General features: G+C 39.1%; 1 protein-coding gene and 1 pseudogene across 1 annotated transcript in view; both read right to left on the minus strand.

Annotated features, from left to right (window-relative positions):
• LOC147612719 (cyclin-dependent kinase-activating kinase assembly factor-related / CDK-activating kinase assembly factor-like protein) overlaps positions 1–587 on the minus strand; it is a 72,735-nt gene extending 72,148 nt beyond the window's left edge. The window contains exon 1 of the mRNA XM_086783289.1: positions 353–587. Coding sequence (XP_086639415.1) covers positions 353–393 — 41 coding nt within the window. The 5' untranslated portion in view covers positions 394–587. The remainder of the gene's footprint in view (positions 1–352) is intronic.
• Positions 588–6,526: 5,939 nt separating this feature from the next.
• Positions 6,527–13,219, minus strand: LOC147612720 (chitin-inducible gibberellin-responsive protein 1-like; annotated as a pseudogene).
• Between the last annotated feature and the right edge of the window lie 6,521 nt (positions 13,220–19,740).

The raw sequence follows: 19,740 nt of genomic DNA on the forward strand, positions 1-19,740 counted from the left end.
TGAAACGGAAAGGCTCATACAATGAAACACATCAAGAAAAGAATTCCTAGCTTTACAAATAAAAGCCAAAAAATAATAATAATAATAAAAAGGGGAAGGAGGGGGCTTGGGCCAGGGTTTTGAAAAGCAAAACCCTGCTCCAACCTTCATGTAAGCTACGATGCTGAGTAGGGTTTTAACCCTACTTGAACCTTCATCTAAGCTACTATGTTGGGTTGGGTTTTAACCCATTTAAAATACCAAATTAAGATCAAAAGGGACCCATGGAAACAATTGAGCATGAAATTCAGCAAGAAAAATAAGTGGGTTCTTGATAATGCCATGATTTTTCAGAAAGCAAACCTCAACTCACATGTTCAGGATTCTGCGCCGAATTGCGAGGTCCTTGTTCATTCTCTATCAACCAAAGAGTCCTTGGCCTTAGCGCACAAAGGGTTCAAGTGTCTGTGCTCAAACTCTTGTGAAAATTTTGAGCATAATAGGCAGTGGCTGGGTAGTCGTGCGCAAGGGCTCAGCGTCGGTAGTGGACATGAGAGAGAGAGAGAGAGAGACAGAGAGAGAGAGAGAGAGAGGCGCAAACTGGGAGGGAGCGAAATATTGTTGCATATATATTAGAGAGAGAGAGAGAGAGAGAGAGAGAGAGAGAGAAGGCTCGAGTGCACAAAAAACTATTTTTTTTGTTTAATATATTAGAGAGAGAGGAGGGCTGGAGTGCACAAAAAACTATTTAGAGAGAGAATTTTAAAGAGAGAGAGAGAGAGAAGGCTCGAGTGCACAAAAAACTTTTTTTTTTAATATAAAAACCTTCTACATAACAGATTTCAATTTTTTTGCAAAATTAAAAGTACTTTCCACAAAAGAATGAAAAATCTTCAACTACAGAACTATGCCCTCAACAACTTTGCATGCCTACCTTGCACATTGCATGCATACTACATCACTCCCAAAATGCACCCCTCTTGGTCCATGTCAAACCTATAGCACACCCATGTCTGCATCGCCAAGGCACTCATCCCAATGCTCCCACTACAGCACGTCGTCTAGTGTAGTGTCCATGTCAACATGCCATAGCCTTTTGGCTCCCACGTATGCATCGCTTTTAGAGTGCCTGTAAACATATTAACACCAAAAGATATCACCTCCTTTCTAAACATGATAAACAAAGAGGCTAAAAGACTTGTTGTAGGAATGCCACGTGACAATCATAAGGAATTCCTCTCCTAATCCCAACACAATTCGACACACAAGCTCTATCATCTCAAAACAACAATGGGTTCTGATTATGGTATTGACTACCTTCCACCCGAACAAGTGGAATGATCCTTGAGGGTCTAAATCAATGGAGCTCCCTACTTGGACTTACTTCCGATACAATGAAATTCCGATCAGCCCGACATATTCCTCTCATCATATAAGTGACCACAAAATTAGGTGAAAGATTCACCCTCCAAAAAAAATACCCTTCCAACTTCTTTATCAAGTCGCGCATAAACTCTGTCTATCATAGGGTAGCTATCCTTCATAAGAATAGGACATAACAAGGTTAAACAATTTCCCACAAACAGTACATGTTACAGATCCTCAAATACACACCATATAAAATTTCCTTCAGACTTTTAAAGCCGAGTTACGATGATCAATCCTTTCCCAACTAATGCACTACACCTCCACCCCATGTCATGGTCCACCCTAATGGTAAACCACTGGAAGAAACAATGAAATAATTCACACATTCCACGCATTTGACAACTCTCCTCCTAATGGAGGTCCCACAAGGAAATATACCATGCGATCTATCCCAGTCCTGCGATTTTTTGACTATTGTCAAGCAATCTCTTCCTCCCCAAGATGGCTCATCTTATAAGGTACAATACTCTCATAGGCTGAGACCCTAGGATCCAAACAATCGTGTGATCAACCAACCATCCAGCTTGAAGGCCACACCTAATTTAGCAGAGAAAACATCTGCGAAACCCCACACTGATGCTTCCTAAACCAGTGTCCCCCAAACATCTAACTTAACCATTATAAACCATAATTAACATCAAGTGAAAGGGTACAAATGTATTGAAACACTTCAGAGCAAATATACATTATATTACGAAGTCTTACTGAATTATAAAATAGAGGGTGGGACCGCAAAATCACCCTTCTAAACATACTGGAGCATCTTCTATTATATTACAAAGTTCTACTGAATTACAAAATAGAGGGTGCGACCGCAAAATCACCCTTCAAACATGTTGGAGCATCTTTCACTAAAAAGGACAAAATATGACCCTTGCAATCTACATGGATGTCATGGCCACAAAACCATTCTCTACCCAATATAACATCGACCCTATCTAGATTCATAATCAAAAAATCTAGGCAGACTATAAATTTGGATAGATATCGGTAACTGAGACACACGCGTGTCCCACATTTGTCCATGTTCTACTGCAAGGCTCACAGGATACTACACATGATCACTTGGTTGCATCTTCTTTCCTAACTTCTACACAAATTTAGCATTATTGAAGTTTTGAGTGCTACAAGGGTCAAAAAGAATGTGCATAGTCTCCCCTAACATCAACCCATACATATGTATCAAGTCCGAGAAGATTGCCATACTGAAAACACATTCCATGCAAGCACTATGACTTAAAACAATAGTGTCCATGGAAGAAATTTTGGGGTTACCTGTTACTTCAATCAAATGAGTTGCCTTGCCCTTTTCCTTTTAACAACTTGCCTTCATATGGCCCTTCTAACTACTATAAGAGAAATACCTACCCTTTCTAAAGTTTTAAAGGGTCTGCTGATGCTTTTGATGCTTCTTTGGATTGGGTTCACCCTAAGATTGGGTTTGGTTTTGTGGAGCCTTGTTAGAAAAAACTATTGCTTCCGCTTGGAAGCCTACTTAGAGGTTTCTGTGGTTCGAGGTTTCTAAGAGATGTTCTTCTGAGTCTGGTCGGCCATTGTCTCTTCATAAATCCTAGCATATTGGATGGCATCTCTAGTATCTTGCTATGATTATTCTTTACCTAGTGCTTGTGTTCCCATGTTGCCAACCCACGGATAAAAAACCCACACAATGTTGTGGCATCCATGTGTGGCACTCAAGATTGTACCTTTTTGAATCCTTGTAAGTATGTGCCAAAATATTTGTTCTTCATATCCAAGTCCAAAAACTTCACCACTATATCAAACTCATCCTCCGTCTAGAGGAACTCATCTTGAAACACCATCTCGAACTCCACCCAAGTTCTCAATTTATTCCTAAGTTCTCTCCATCATGTCAGGGCTTTTCCTTGAGGCCCCTAACCATTTAAATCTTCCAGGCTTCCGAGAATGGGTGGAACCCGAAGTGTATATTTTGGCGATTAAGCCAAAGAGTCAACCACCTCCTATGTCCTCTCCTTTTTCTCACCCGCAACTACTACTACTGCCAATCACGCAGGAACCGTTGCACAACCAATCACTAACTACTGGAGCAAAACCACTGATCACTTCTCAAAATTCTGCTCAGAGTTATGTCATCTAGTCCTCAAAGTAAGTCTTCTTAGCTCCTTCTACCACCTCATGCTACACCTCCATGTGGTCCCCATACCCTTGAGGTGATCTTCCCATGGTCGAAAACCTCATGAACAAAGGGAGGTTTGTTGCTGCAAGATATCTATGCGACCAATTCTGAAATTCAGAAAAGCGGGAGAATAAACATACGTTTGATGTGACAAACTGGAGAAAATTATGCAAAGAAAACAAGGTGACCCACTTGTGCTCCATGCATGAAAGATGAAGAGGTAGCTAAGAATCCTCACAATAGTGGTCAATCGATTTTCATGTGTGCTGAATAAAAGTGGCCTAAGGCCTCCCCTTTTATTTAAAAAAAACAGGCCCAAGTGCTTTTTTCTAAAAAAATGGGCCCCTTTTCTAGTAGTGTGTTCAAAACTTCCCCCCTCCCAGCACCACCCTACATAAATGGCTGCAACATGCTTTTTTGAAACAACTAGCCATCCACTCCTCTCTCTCTCTCTCTCTCTCTCTCTCTCTCTCTCTCTCTCTCTCTCTCTCTCTCTCTCTCTCTCTCTCTCTCTCTCTCTCTCTCTCTCTCTCTCTCTCTCTCCGCCCCTGCTACTCATCTGTGCTAGGTTGAACTCCTACACTCACCTGTTTGTACTAGCCCTACATAGCATGATCGTGCCCTATACGGCATGTTTAGAGCCCGTACAACCTTATGCTAGAGTTGCCCAACTTGCACATCATCTGTTTGGTGCACACCTGTGCATAACTCACAAATTCCTACACAAAACAACTACCTATTGCATACCCCATGAAACCCTATACATGGTGGCCTCATCTATGCATGTCTGGCTGCTATGGTGTTTACCCATGCTAGCAACCACATATACCATGGTACACTACAGTGCTGACATACTAGAGAGAAATAGGGTTTTTTTCTTTCAAAATAGGGATTGTTGGCATAATACATGAGTATATGACAAGGAGTTCTTGTAGGCTGTTGTTAAACATCATTTTGTTATATCTTCTTATGATAGGAGATGTAGTGGAAGGATTGGGGGGCTGGTAGGATAGTTTCCCAATGTCTAGCCCCTAGGGACTGCAGTGATGTATAGATTGTTGAAAGAGAGGGAAATAGAAATTTATTGAGTTCAACAAGCTTTTGAGGGTTAGCTAGAGCCCCAAGTGTTGGTAAACAAGATGTATTGCTAGTTGAAAGTCAATGTATCGGTTCATGCAATGAGTTTTATGTGGAAGGTGTTGATAGTGGCCTTTCCCTTTGGCAACAAACTCTGGGCGTCAGAATGGTGCAAGGAGGTGCTTGCACAATGTATGTATCTTGATCACAATGGATTTTAGGGAAAAGGGAAGGACCTACAAGTGAAATTAATTGCCTATTCTCCTTTATTAGGTTCAATTACTTATTATGAAAGAATTGGACTTCTAAGAATGCACTTATTTTTGGGGTTTTAGCTCAAGGACTTAATGTCACGGAGGTGATACACAATATAAAGCCCAAGCCAATGTATGTTCTTGTACAAAGGATCATTTAATGAGATTCTTGCTAGAAAGAGATTTATTTTGGGAAGAAATGAGGATAAGGCTTGATTTTTACCGGGCATCCTTGCAATTTAAAATTGATAGGTTTGGTGAAATATATAGCAAGTTTTTTTGTGTTTTAGAGTAATTTTGATGGGGCATTTTAAAATTTTGCAAGTATTTTATGGTGCTTAGGTTAGGCCCAAGGGGCCAGTGCCATTTTTTAATGCAATTTGAAGTTTGCATCATTGGGGTACAACCATTTTAATCAAGTAACCATACTAATCTTTTGGGTGACGTAGCAATCTAGGGCACGTACAATTATCAGGGATGTACCAATTGTTGCGACATACCCTCAGCTCTATATGGCACATGCAGCCTCAAGAGGGGTCGAGGATGAAGAAGGTTTGGGGGTCACATCTTGGCACGAGGGGCATTGATCTTGGCGGTGGGTGGTTGTTGAGTAATCTCAGGCTAGGGTGGCATGAGGCGGCGAATCTTTTTGGAAAGTGAGGAGAATTGAATGTGCTGGGTATAATGTTTAAATGAATTGATTTACCCACACTTTTGGTGGGATTTTGACCAAAATGACAGGCGCCAATATTGCCGACGATATTGTGCGTACCCTCAGGTAGGTAAAACCTACTCCAGCCATGTTTTCTCTCCTCCTACGTGTTTTGGGGTTTCCCCTATTTTTCTTTGTTTGTTCTATTTTCTCTCCTCCTCTTGGTCTATTCTCTCTTCTCGCACCTTATCTTTGTTATTGTGGATTGTGTGCAAGCTACAAATCAAGACTATATATGGATCTTATGGCAAACCTAGAGGTTAACATGATGAATGGGGAGTGACTATAGTCCGCTCAATGGAGCTGAATGTATAAAGAAGTTTGCCGAGATGGTCAAGTAGGTAACTCATAAGCTATTTTTTTAGTTTAATTGAATTTAAGTAATTTGATTCAATTTAATTTAATGTGGGGGTGGAGGTGGTGAGAAGAGGAAGGTGAAGGGGATGGGTGGCGAAGAGGAAGGCGGAGGGGGATGAGGGCGCACATAGAAGAGGATGGCAGGTTGAGTAGGGGCGAAGGAAGCAGGGCAAGGTGAGGAGGTGGAGATTACTTTCGAGTCAAAATTACTTTGGGCCAAGGTGAGGAGGCCTGAGATTACTCAACAACTGCTCGTTGTTGCTAAGATCAATGCCCCTCATGCCAAGATGTGACCCCCAAACCTTCTCCACCCTTAATCCCTCTTGAGGCTGCCTAGATGGCAAGAAGGTGAGAAGGAAGGAGAAGGTGGAGGGGGAGAGCTCAAGATTAAAAAAGAAAAACCATCCTCAGATTCAGTATATCAGCATTTGCACAAAAAAACCCTAGCTATTTTTACAACTTCTAAGACATTGATATATTGTGTCTAGTAGTGTTGTTCCAACAAATTGAAAAACTCACGTTGGAAATCTACAAATTGGCTTTTTCAAAATCTTTTTCCAATTAGTGCCATGCAGAAGCAGCTACCAAAGACTTGTTCAACCAGCCAAGTAAAAGAGCCCCTCCATCCTCCTTCAGCTTGTATTTCTCATTGTAGCATTCAAGGAGGCACTTGATAGTGTTATTGACATACAAGCTTAGAGGGTGAGGCCTGAAGCCATCAGCATATGTGCTCTCCACTTGCCTCTCTACGATCTACATTGAGGGGTTCCCCTTCTTCCTCAGTCAGAATGTCATGTATACGAAGCTCGCAGGTAGTCGTGGTTACCATGGAGGGTACAAAACCAAGAGTGAGACCCCATGCTTGCATGCATGCTTCCCCCTCCTCTCCTTGTTGCCCAAGGGCAAGCTAACTCATTGACAATATCATGAGCTAAGCAGTGTTCCTCCACATTGACTTTGTCTTTGCTTTCTCTAGGAAGGGCTACATCGATGGACTCGAAGACTGCAAAATAGTAGTCTAATGTTTCCATAAACCTTTCTAGAAAGGGTGCGGTGCTCGTATTTGCTTCTTGTTCTACCAAAGTTAGCACTTTAGGGTTGAGACTTCTAGCCATTCTAAGAAGATGATCTTGTGGGTTATTTAAGAGATCACTCTCATTTGGCATGTGATGAAGTTGAAGAGCAAAGTTCATACCAAGGGCCTCTCGAGTCCTCTCTATCATGTGAGCTTGCAAATCGGAGAGTTTTGTTGAGATAGTACTTAACTCCAAAGGGACTCTTAGGCTCCCTCTGCAAGCTTACTGAGCCTCTTTGTAACAATATGCATGCCACCCAATAGGTAATATTGGGATGTAGGATCATCCACAGTCGTGATTATGATTAAAGGAGGACCTCTAGGCCTGCTTGCTAAAGCTTGAATGAGGGAAGACCACTGAGTACCTTGGTCAATCTGGAAATCAAAGATGTGAACCTTGGGCTCATCTTTAAATGCTTCAGCTATTGCACCATTTGCTACCATACATGCAAACTTTATGTAAGGGCAGATTTCATATAGCTTCATAGCTGATAGAACTTCTCCAAATGGAGCTTTCATACATTTCAATGCCTTGTAGATAGAAGAGCAGGAATCTTGAAGTCCCTGAGTCCCTAGAAGAAAACCTTTTTTAGTACCTATAGAAATAGGGGTACCTTTAAATGTAAACTGGTTTTGCAAGCCCTCATTGGGTGGAAAACTGGCCAAGACAATTGCTGTTCTTGTTGGCCTACCAGAGGTAAAGGAATATAGACGACCTAGTTGTTTTGCTTATGGGTTGTTCTTCAGCGAGTCCTAGATATGGACTTGTAACTATGTAAGGTTTTGATTGACATTTTCAAATGCTTTTGTCTCGTTTTTCTGATTATTATTTCAATCGATCGTGGGCATAGGTGTGCAACAAATGCATGTGTGTCATCATAAATGTGTGTGTGCGTATGTTTGTGAGACCAAAGTAAGATAAATTTCTAGGTTCACTTGTATTCAAGAGAGGGATAGATTGCACAGTTATCTATGTGAGAGATCGCGAGAGAGATACAAAATTGACATGATGTGAGTGGATGTGATGAGATGTGAGTGGATGTGATGAGATGTGAATGCATATATGTGTGTGGAAGAGATGCGGATATAAGCAAACACTCTTTGTATGTATCTAAATGAAATGTGTGTATATGCATATATGTGTGTGGAAGAGATGCAGATATAAGCAAACACTCTTTGTATGTATCTAAATGAGACGTGTGTATATGCATATATGTGTGTGGAAGAGATGCGGATATAAGCAAACACTCTTTGTATGTATCTAAATGAGAGAGAGAGAGAGAGAGAGAGAGAGAGAGAGAGAGAGAGAGAGTGCACGTGTCTTTTGTATGTGTGAATGTCTAACATGTAAGTGGTATGCAAAAACCGGCTCTAATATGTGTGTATGTCTCTTCCATGTAGTTGGAGCTTTCAAAAAATTATCTTTGTCAACCAAGACTACTCTTGTGGCACTATGAAAACATAGGTTAGTTTCATTTGTGTAATTTGTAAGAGATTTCTAAAAACTTGAAAGAAAGTGGAAACTAATTTTCATACTAGGCGATTGAGAATATGAATTTATGTTGCTTTAAAATAGTAGAATGAAGTGAGAGGGACCAAGAGATATCTTATGAGTATCTAAGCCAGGCTCATGGCCTCTTGATGTAATCCTTCAATGATTGTGAGCTCTTTGTGAGCTATTGCTGCTGCTGCATGGGCTTGGTTAAGCTATTGCTGGAGCTTAGTAATTCTATTGATAGTTGTGCCCAGCTGCTTTGTTTGTTTGTCGAACTTTTTCTGCAGCTCCATGAATTGTACATTAGTTTGGTATAACTCCTCAGACATTGCTCTCTCCTGGGCTTTGGCTAATAACATTTTCCTCTGTGAAAGTTGTGTCACTTCTTGCTATTGGGAGATGCAGTTTGTCATCTGTTGGATGAGCTCCCGTGCCATGTTGGCAAAGACGTGGGCAAAATTAGGCACATCTCTGCAGGCCGCATGGATACTCTTTGCATATTTTTGGCTGGAGTTGAAACTGCTTGTGCGAGTCCAACGGAGAGTATTGACTGTGTTCTTGGTGTCATTGGGGGATGAAGGCCCGGCCTAATCATGAGGAGGCATCTTCATGAACCTATCAGGGGGTGGGGTCTCATATAAACTTTAGTTAGGAAAATCCTGCCTCTGGCGCTCCTCTTCCTCTTCTGCAGCCTTCTTAGCGGCTTCTGCAGCTGCAATAGCACCGAGCTCTTCCTGTGTGGGCTTGGGGCTTAGAGGCGAGGCTGTTCTGTAGGGACGGGTTCATGGTGGGGCCTCTTGGCCGGTTGTTAACACAATTCTAGGGTTAACAAGAGCTACCGCCATTATCATACATCAAGGAGTCACGGTAGATACACCCAAAGGGTCATACATCTAAGATATGAAGCAATAGTGTCCAAAGCTACAACTTGGACGGGCGCCCATAATGGTGTGATGGAGTATTTATGACGATTCCCACTTCAAGAGCATGTGGTAGTAAGTTAGGATGAAGTCATGTGATGTACTTCATGGATATATTACGAGAGTAGTCATTGTAAAAGCATTAGGCCTCTTATGAGCCTAAAGTGCCCGGCCAGCCACGGTTGAAGTAAGTGTAAACACTTATGGCCATGTATATAAGTGAATATCTCTCATAATATAACATACTCTCCCATTGTGCAATGGAGTCTTGCTCTTGCTAATCTCTCTTCCTAATGCATGCTTGTGAGTGTGTGAGTGAAGTGAGGTGAGAGAAGGGACGAGTACCCGTAGTGCAACACGAAGGTGTGACAACGCTCACGGGAGGCACGGTGGAATTACTTCTCAAGGAGTTGTAGAACTTGGAGACCTCAAGGGTTACGAGCTTGGCCATTTGAAAGATCCTCACGACAGTTGGGGTTCACCAGGTGGATGTATTCCAAACATTTTTGGCGCCGTTGTCGGGGAGCCATCCTTTGGCTTTTTTCATCGTTTTTCCTCTAATCTATGTATAACCCATTGCCCATTATCTTGTTTAATGGTGTCCCATGAAAAAGATGTGGATTTGATGGTGATTTGTGTGAGATTTGGTGTAGAATAGCTCTCTTTTTTGTTTTGAAAAGAGTGCCTTTTGCTTAATTTTTAACTTAAATTATTGTTTTTATTTTTGTTATTGTGGTTTTTTATGTTCTTAGGGCTTACACATAGTTTGTATTAGGCTTAGTTTGCATCCATTGCATCAAACAATGCAATAGAATGTAATTTTTAGTGAATGTTAGCTCTCTTTAGTGTTAAACATAGAACTGAAATCATTAATTTTAGTTTAACTATGTGTTTGTTGTTGAAATTGTTTGGATTAGAGTGTTAGTAAGCATTAGGAGTAGCTTAATCTTTCAAAAAAAATCTTAAAACCATTAAAAAACCCTTGAATTTGACTAATTTCTCTTAATGGACTGGTTTTTGTCATTAAGGGTGATTAATCTTACTTAAGAGGTAAAAAAATTAGAAAATGTGTTAATTGGGGTCTAAATTGATCATATGAGTAGTCAAAATTAGTATTCTTGAGTGTTTTGAGAGCATCTAGATGCATCAAAATATCTAATTACATCACTTTTTTCATTAATTGAAAAAATTTGACTCTGCTTAATTTTGCCTTAAAAGAGAAGACCATAATTAAGAGTTTAACTAATCCTCTATTTTAGATTAATTTACATATTTGTTGATGCACAAAGATTAGCATTCCCTTGCTCTATCCAATGATGTGCTCAATTGTGTGAATTAATTAAGGATTAGTGGTTAATTAGAGTCCTTGATTAGTGTAAAAGAGAAAAAGATTAGTAAAAGAATTAATCTTAGATTATTTCTAATCACTTTTTTACATAACTCATTAAGGCTAATGAGCATTCAATGAGTAGATGCTCACGAGTTGTCAAATTGTCCAATTTGGGGGTCATTTATTAAGGGTGTCATTAAAAGGTTGACTTTTTTAATTCGCAATTACCTTTTGGGAAAAATGCCCGTATCCCTTTCATTTTAAATTCAAAAAATATCCCCCCCCAAAAAGAAAAATTCATATTTTTCACTAAACTCCCCAAAAAAAATTGAATTTAATATTCTGTGAAGTCCGGTTCACGGGCATGAACCATTTTCTGCAACTTTACGGAACCAGAGTTTACACCCAAAAGGTTCACATCCTCGGAAACCACGCGCAAAAAAAAAGAATTTAATATTATATGAAGTCCGATTCACGGAGTGAACCATTTTCTACAACTTTATGGAACTAGAGTTCACGTCCTCAGGAACCGCGACAAAAAAAAAAAATTTAATATTTCGTGAAGTTCGATTCACGGCGTGAACCATTTTCTACAACTTTATGGAACTAGAGTTCACACCCAAAAGGTTCACGTCCTCAAGAATCGTGCGCAAAAAAAAAAAATCAAATCGAATTTAATATTTCATGAAGTCCGGTTCACGGCGTGAACCATTTTCTGCAACTTCACGGAACTAGAGTTCACGCCCAAAAGGTTCACATCCTCGGGAATTGCGTGTAAAAAAATTTCGAATTTGATATTCCTGTAAAGTCCGGTTCATGGCATGAACCATTTTCTGCAGCTTCACGGAACTAGAGTTCACGCCCAAAAGGTTCACGTTCTCGGGAACCGTGAAAAAAAAAAAAGTAAAATTTATAAAACCCATGAAGTCCGTCGGCGTGAAAAGGGGTCCGTCGGTCAAAAAAAAAACTCTGGAAAACACACCTGTTTGGAAGCCTGCATATCTCCTAAACCGTATATCCACCAATGAAGATGCTCTAGGGCTCATTAGAAAGCTAACATTGAGCTCTTCGACTTTGGACTTAGCCGTCTGAAGTCAAAATCGACCATTTTAGCCTCTAACCAGCAATCTCAAAATTTGACTCGAAAATCGAGGTAAAAAACAGCCCAAAAACCATGAAAAATCACAAAAAACAACACAAAAACGACGATGAGCCATATTCGGGCTACTTTTTGAAGGTCTAAACAACGAAATCACGGACAACTCAAAGAAACAAAGTTGTTGTACTCCAAAAATACTACAACTGTCTCATACAGAGTTTTTCAAAATTCTTTTTGAAACACCCTCAAAACGTGTTGCGAAAGAGGGAAAAAATTCTCAGAAAAATTTAGTGATAGAAAATAGGTTTTAGGACCTCCTCTTCCATCTGGGAAGTTACTAGGTTTTAGGACCTCCTCTTCCATCTGGGAAGTTACTAGCATACGCTTTTTCCAGAAAATTATCTTTAAGAGATTCACATGCGTATAGCGCCTAAGCTAATTAGGGTGAACAAACACCCATTTGACCCAATGAAGAGTACGCCAGGCCTATTGAGGATGTAACGGGCTACGGGAGAATATAAAAAGAAAAAAAAACCTGTGTTTGCTCATTAATGAGCATTTAGGCATTGTGACATGGCCATGATGGAGGGATTGCTAGGGATCACACAAGGACTGAACCCAATGGCTGACATCTTCGAGCCATTGAGATCTATGCCACAAATGCACCTCCCGATATACCATTGGCTATGCCTATAACAAGCGTGTCATTGGGTTTTATACCCCCTATCACTTCGATCCCACCGGGCTTTGGTCCCTTATCTAACAACTCCAAAAATCCTATAAGTACCAACCCTTTCCTGGATGTCCACACCTTGGACATATACTGACTAGTTTAGGAAGGGGGTAGCCCAAGGACTCATTGAGTCTCTTCCAACAAGAGCACTCACATATGGCCTCACTATGGGCAAATATGATGGAACAACAGACCCTGTTCAATTTATTCAAATGTTTGAACAGAGATGTGAAGCCTTTGGAAATCCCAATTGTCCCACCAAGGTACATGCGTTGAACCTATGCTTAGAGGGAAAAGCTAGTCGATGGTTCATCACATTGACCAACTTCAAAACCTTGATGCACAAGAAGCTGTTGCTCGCAAGTCATGACCTAGCTGACCCATAAAATCAATTAAAATAAGAAAACTATCGAGGTCAAAACCTGCAACTTCATGAGGTCAAAACCTGCAATCTCACGGAATTCCTTTTCACGGAATTACCTCTAACGGAATTCTAGTTCATGGCCTATAAATTCACGGAATTAAATCTCACGGAACTACACTTCATGGAATTACCTCTCACAGAATTCCATCTCACGGCCTAAACTTTCACGAAATTCCATCTCGCAGAATTACACTTCATGGAATTCCATCTCACGGCATGCATTTTCATGGAATTCCAGTTCACGGCCTGAACTTTCACATAATTCCTTCTCATAGAATTACACTTCACAAAATTCCATCTCACGGCCTGCGTTTTCATAGAATTCAAGTTCATGGCCTGCATTTTCATAGAATTCCAGTTCACGGCCTAAACTTTCATGGAATTCCATATCTTGGAATTACACTTCACGGAATTCCATCTCACGGCCTACACTTTCACGGAAACACCATTTTATGGGATTAACTTTCACGGGTTTACGCCATTTCACGGAATATCTCTTCATGGACAAAAAACCTGCAATCTCACGAGTTCAGGTTTCTCTCACGAATTACAATCTCACGGCTTAAGAACCTGCACTTTCACGATTTAAGCCTCATCACACGGATTAAGCCATATCACGTATTAACACTTTTCAAATGATCTTCAATAGCCATTATATATTTATTAAGCTGATTGCTTACTATTCTTTTGGCTAAATAAATGTAGCAGCTGCTCCATGAGTACATATCCATACTCATGCACTGGAGAACATTTGCACCAAAGCCTCACCATCAATAACTTCCAGGTACATCTCTGGATGGGGGGGCCATGTTGGGTGAAAGCCTGGTCAATGGTACAACCCATTGCTTGAAATTTTTCTTCAAATTACAAACCTCTCCAAATGACGCTACTATCTTCACAAATCAATGATCTATCTATCCTTTCAATCCTCACCAACAAGTGGCTAATTCAACACACAGAGCAATTCAATAAGAGTCTATACGACTCAATTTTTGTACTTCATGTAAATCTGCTTCATAAGAGAACTTAAATATACATAAAAACATAAAAAGCACTCGGGCAGAAGAAATCAGGAACATGTCTTACCCAGCAACATTTGACAAGAATCCTGCCACACAAAGGGACATCATTGAAGGCCAATTCCTGCAAATAATCAATGAATCAAATGAGGAACTGAGAATCACCATCTCGTACTGATGATTAAGTCCACGTTCCTCCGGATCCTTCGGTCTCTTCTCTCCCATTATTAACATCTCTTAGCATCCCCACTAACACAAATCACATGTAACATTGCTTATGATTGCTAAAAACAAAGTGAGCAAAAAGCTATAAAAAAAACGTGCTCACACAAATATGCAATCATTTGTAAAAAAACCCCACCCCCCATCCCATTAGGAATTCCCAATAAACCACTAACCTTTTCATTTACTAACTATCTTTTCTTATTTCTTCCAGAGGAACAACGACCATTGAGTGTTAATCATCATCAAAGTCATCTATAAATCTTGTCCATTCTCCCCACAGAAAGGTTTTCAACGCGATCACAAGGACGCAATCGCCACCATCAGGAAGGGGGGGATGTTAACCGAATTCTAAGGTTAACAAGAGCTACCGCCATTATCATACATCAAGGAGTCACGGTAGATACACCAAAGAGTCATACATTCAAGATAGGAAGCAATAGTGTCCAAAGCTACAACTTGGACGGACGCCTGTAATGGTGTGACGGAGTATTTATGGCAATTCCCACTTCAAGAGCGTGTGGTAGTAAGTTAGAATGAAGTCCTAAAGTGATGTACTTCATGGATATATTATGAAAGTAGTCATTGTAATAGCATTAGGCCTCCTATGAGCCTAAAGTGCCCGGTCGGCCACAGTTTAAGTGAGTGCGAACACTTATGGCCATGTATATAAGTGAATATCTCTCATAATACAACATACTCTTCCATTGTGCAATGGAGTCTTGCTCTTGCTAATCTCTCTTCCTAATGCATGCTAGTGAGTGTGTGTGAGTGAAGTGAGGTGAGAGGAGAGACGAGCACCCATAGTGCAACGCGGTAGTGTGACAACGCTCGCGGCGGGAGGCACGGTGGAATTGCGTCTGAAGGAGTTGTAAAGCTTGGAGATCTCAAGGGTTATGAGCTTGGCCATTGGAAAGATCCTCACTACAGTTGTTGCAGTTCACCAGGTAATCTCTTTTGGATATGTTTCAAGGAGTGTTAAGATGAGCCATAACACTGGTGGGAAAATAGGAGAGGTGAATGTGTTGAAATCATGGATCAAGCTCCCTAATCAACTACTTAATTAGATTCTAATCCTATACCAATGACAACACTAATCTAAGGTGGATAAAAGTAAACAATCCTCATGGTGATGAGTGTGAGCTGATTAAGTTTGAACTCAAGTTCAGTTAGGTTACAAGATGGAAACTTGTACTCATAGAAAGACTTGAGATGTTGTGCTTGTATTCCAATGCTTCAAATGTCCTCCTTTTATATGAGGAAAGTACAACAAAGCTATGATAGCTCATGTGGGATAATCTTGGCTAGGTGTAAGATTCCTCTCTCCAGCTTTTGAGGTGTACAGGTGTAAGAACCTCCCCCTTTTGATCTTATAATTATTCCCCTCTGAAATAAAAGAAAGATCCTATTTTGGCCTAGAGAGAGAAAATATCTAGAGGGAGGTAATTCAAAATTGAGATATTTTTTGGATATAAAAATCTTCCTAGTGTTCAAAATAATTTCCCTTGAAACAAAAATTCAAAAAGAACTTTCCAATGTGCAACTGGAATTGATTGAAAATAGGTAAAAAGGAGCTTATCTTGAGGGTCCAAATTTTTTAAAAATTTCGGATTAAGGTTCCTATGGACCAATAAGATAAATCCAAATGTAGGGAGGAGATAAATTGAAGAATAAAAGAAAATTCGCCAAAAAATGAGTAAATAATCACATAAGATGAAGAGTTGACTAAGGACAAGGTTTATTAGTTAAAAAAGAACTTGAGATATTTAGAGGAAATGATGCATTTTTGACACCTCAGTGTGGGAAATTTCCCCTCATGAAGGAGGCACCTATTTCACATGTGTGGATGAGTTTTAAACTCACAAATAATGAGATATTTTTATCTCTCCTCTCTCCTGTTTCAACTAGATCCAAAAAGTAAGCTAAACTGACCTAAAAATGGTCAAAAAGTGACCAAACTGATCTGGAAAATTCTAGAATCAGTTTGCTTGGTTAGAGGCTCATTTTTTCCTATAAATAGAAGCCTCTCCCTTTGTAAAAGCTTAATGGTGTTTATGCACTGTTACTCTGCTTTTGTCGTCTTGAGCTATTTAACATTGAATTTCTTGATCATTCAATTGTTTTTTGGCCTAATCCTCTCCAAGTGAATTTGGTGGCCACTAGTCTGCAAACAAGAGTAGAACCCTTAATCCCTCAAGCCAAAGGAAAGCTTACAAGCTCTTTTTAAGCTTAATTCTTACTTATTGTGAATTTTTAAATTTATGGTGTTCTCAAATTTTATGGTTTGTAAATGTTGAATTAAAATCTGATGATATGCCTTGATGGAAAGGCCACCCTCTTTACAATTCAATCCTTCTCAATCCTAGAAAGTTTAATTAAAAGATTGATTAAACTCTTTTCATTGTTTACTCTCTTTGATTTTTAGAAAATGGAGTAGATTAGAGATATTAGAATTCAAATTGGATTAATTCAAGTCATAAATTGAATGATAAAATTGAGAAATGGTCACAGCCATACAAAGGAGGTTACAGTAAAATTTTCTTAAATTTTGTGGAACTAAAGTTTATCATTAGGTTATTCTAAAAAAGAGTAATTCCTTCCATTTATGCATTCTAAAAGAGTAATTCCCTCCGTTTGTGCATTCTAAAAGATTTATTTTTATATCAAAAGTTCTATTCTCATTAAAATTGAATTTATGCATAGGAAGATACATAAAAGATTTATTTTTATTTCAAGAGTGTCATTCTCATTAAAATTAAATTTATAAATAGAAAGATGCATAAAGGATTTATTTTTATTTCAAGAGTGTCATTCTCATTAAAATTGAATTTATGCATAGAAAGATGCATAAAGGATTTATTTTTATTTCAAGAGTGTCATTCTCATTAAAATTGAATTTATGCATAGAAAGATGCATAAAGGATTTATTTTTATTTCAAAAGAGCTATTCTCATTAAAATTGAATTTATGCATATAAAGATGCATAAAGGATTTATTTTTATTTTAAAAGTGTTATTTTTCTTAAAATTGCATTATGCATAAATAGACGCGTAAAGAATATTTATATCAAAAATTAGAATCCTCTTAAATTCTATGCTTAAATTCTGTGAATAGAAGTGATGAGAATGTGAGGTGAATAGATGTGATGAGATAAGATGTGAACTAGATAGATGATAAGAATGGATGGATGAATGTGGTGTGAATAGAGGTGATGAGAATATGAGGCGAATAGATGTGATGAGATAAGATGTGATTTAGATAAATGAGAAGAATGGATGGATGGATGTGGTGTGAATAGAGGTGATGAGAATATGAGGGGAATAGATGTGATGAGATAAGATGTGAATTAGATAGATGAGAAGAATGGATGGATGGATGTGGTGTGAATAGAGGTATGTGAATTAGATAGATGATTGGATAGATCTGATGTGAATAGAAGTAATGAGAATATGAGGCGAATAGATGTGATGAGATAAGATGTGAATCAGATAGATGATTGGATGGATGGGTGTGATGTGAATAGAGGTGATGAGATGTGAGGCGAATAGATGTGATGAGATAAGATGTGTATCAGATAGATGATTGGATAGATGTGATGTGAATAGAGGTGATGAGATGTGAGGTGAATAGATGTGATGAGATAAGATGTGAATCATATAGATGATTGGATAGATGTGATGTGAATAGAAGTGATGAGAATATGAGGTGAATAGATTTGATGAGATAAGATGTGAATAGATGTGATGAGATAAGACGTGAATCAGATAAATGATGATTAGATGGATGGATGGATGTGATGTGAATTAGATAGATGTGAATGGATGGATGGGTGTGATGTGAATAGAGGTGATGAGATGAGAGGTAAATAGATGTGATGAGATGTGATGTGAATTAGAAAGATGTGAATGGATGGATGGATGTGAATGGATAGAGGTGATGAGATGTGAGGTGAATACATGTGAGATGTGATGTGAATCAGATAGATGGGAATGAATGAATGGATGGATGTGATGTGAATAGAGATGATGAGAATGTGAGGTGAATAGATGTGATGAGATGTGATGTGAATCAGATAGATGGGAATGAATGGATGGATGGATGTGATTTGAATAGAGGTGATGAGATGTGAGGTGAATAGATGTGATGTGAATCAAATAAATGTGAATGAATGGATGAGATGTGATGTCATGTGAATCAGAATATAAATGAATGATATGAGATGTGAGTGAATGTGTATGTGAAGAATGGATGTGAATGAGTATGTGAAGAATGGATGTGAATGAGTACGAGAAGAATGGATGTGAATGAGTATGTGAAAGAATGGATGTGGATGTATGTGAAAGAATGGATATTGATGTGTATGTGAAAGAATGTGATGTGATGTAAAGAGATGAGATGTGACATGAATATATGTGGATGTGAAGTGATAGATATGAATGTAGGGATAGATGCGAGTAGTCATACATGTGAACGATTGGATGGATGTGGATGAATGAGATGAGATGTGTATGAATGAGATATGATGTGGATAGAAGTGATGTGATATAATGGTGATGAGAATGAATGTGATGGATATGAATGAATGTGATGTGAATCGAGATAGATGTGAATGAATGAATGAGACGTGAATCGAGATAGATGTGAATGAATGAATGTGATGTGATGGGATGTGAATCGGGATAGATGTGAATGAATGAGATGTGAGGTAAAATGTGAATGAATGAATGTGATGGGATGGGATGTGAATCGGGATAGATGTAAATGAATGACATGTGAGGTAAAATAAATGAGATGTGAATCGGGATAGATGTAAATGAATGACATGTGAGGTAAAATAAATGAGATGTGATGTGAGTGAATGTGATGTGGTCTGAATGGATGAGATGTGAGTGAATGTGATGTGGTCTGAATGAATGGATGAGATGTGAGTGAATGTGATGTGGTCTGAATGGATGAGATGTGAATGAATGTGATGTGATAAGATGTGGTTACGGTGGGTAGATGCGAGTAGATGACATCTGATGAAGGATAAATTGAGGAAAGATGTGATGAGATGAAAATGATGTGATTGAATGAGAATAGGAATACTTATGAAATGGTTGTGGAATTAATTAATGTGGTTTGATGTGGAGTAATGTGGAAAGACGAGAGTTCATTATAGAAATATATTTTTGATCTGTTTTTAAATGACTGTTTTATGTCAAGAATGCTGGAGAAGCATTTTGACCGTCTTGTGAATGAGGTCATGGAGATCTAATCTAATAAAGTTGCAACAGCTGACGGAGAGTCATTGGAGGACGTCTCGCGTAGCAAGGTCGACCGAGATCTTGACTAGCCTCGGTTCACGAGATTAAAATGGTGAGCTTTCGGTACGGTGGATGAGGGACCAAGGAAGCGGCCTAGTGAAGCATTAGGTCACCTGCGAAGGATCCTAGAGGGTGCTGACCATACGGTGCTC

The sequence above is a fragment of the Cibotium barometz genome, chromosome 45, assembly GCF_041138505.1.
Source record: "Cibotium barometz isolate CiBa-2024 chromosome 45, ASM4113850v1, whole genome shotgun sequence".
NCBI lineage: Eukaryota > Viridiplantae > Streptophyta > Polypodiopsida > Cyatheales > Cibotiaceae > Cibotium > Cibotium barometz.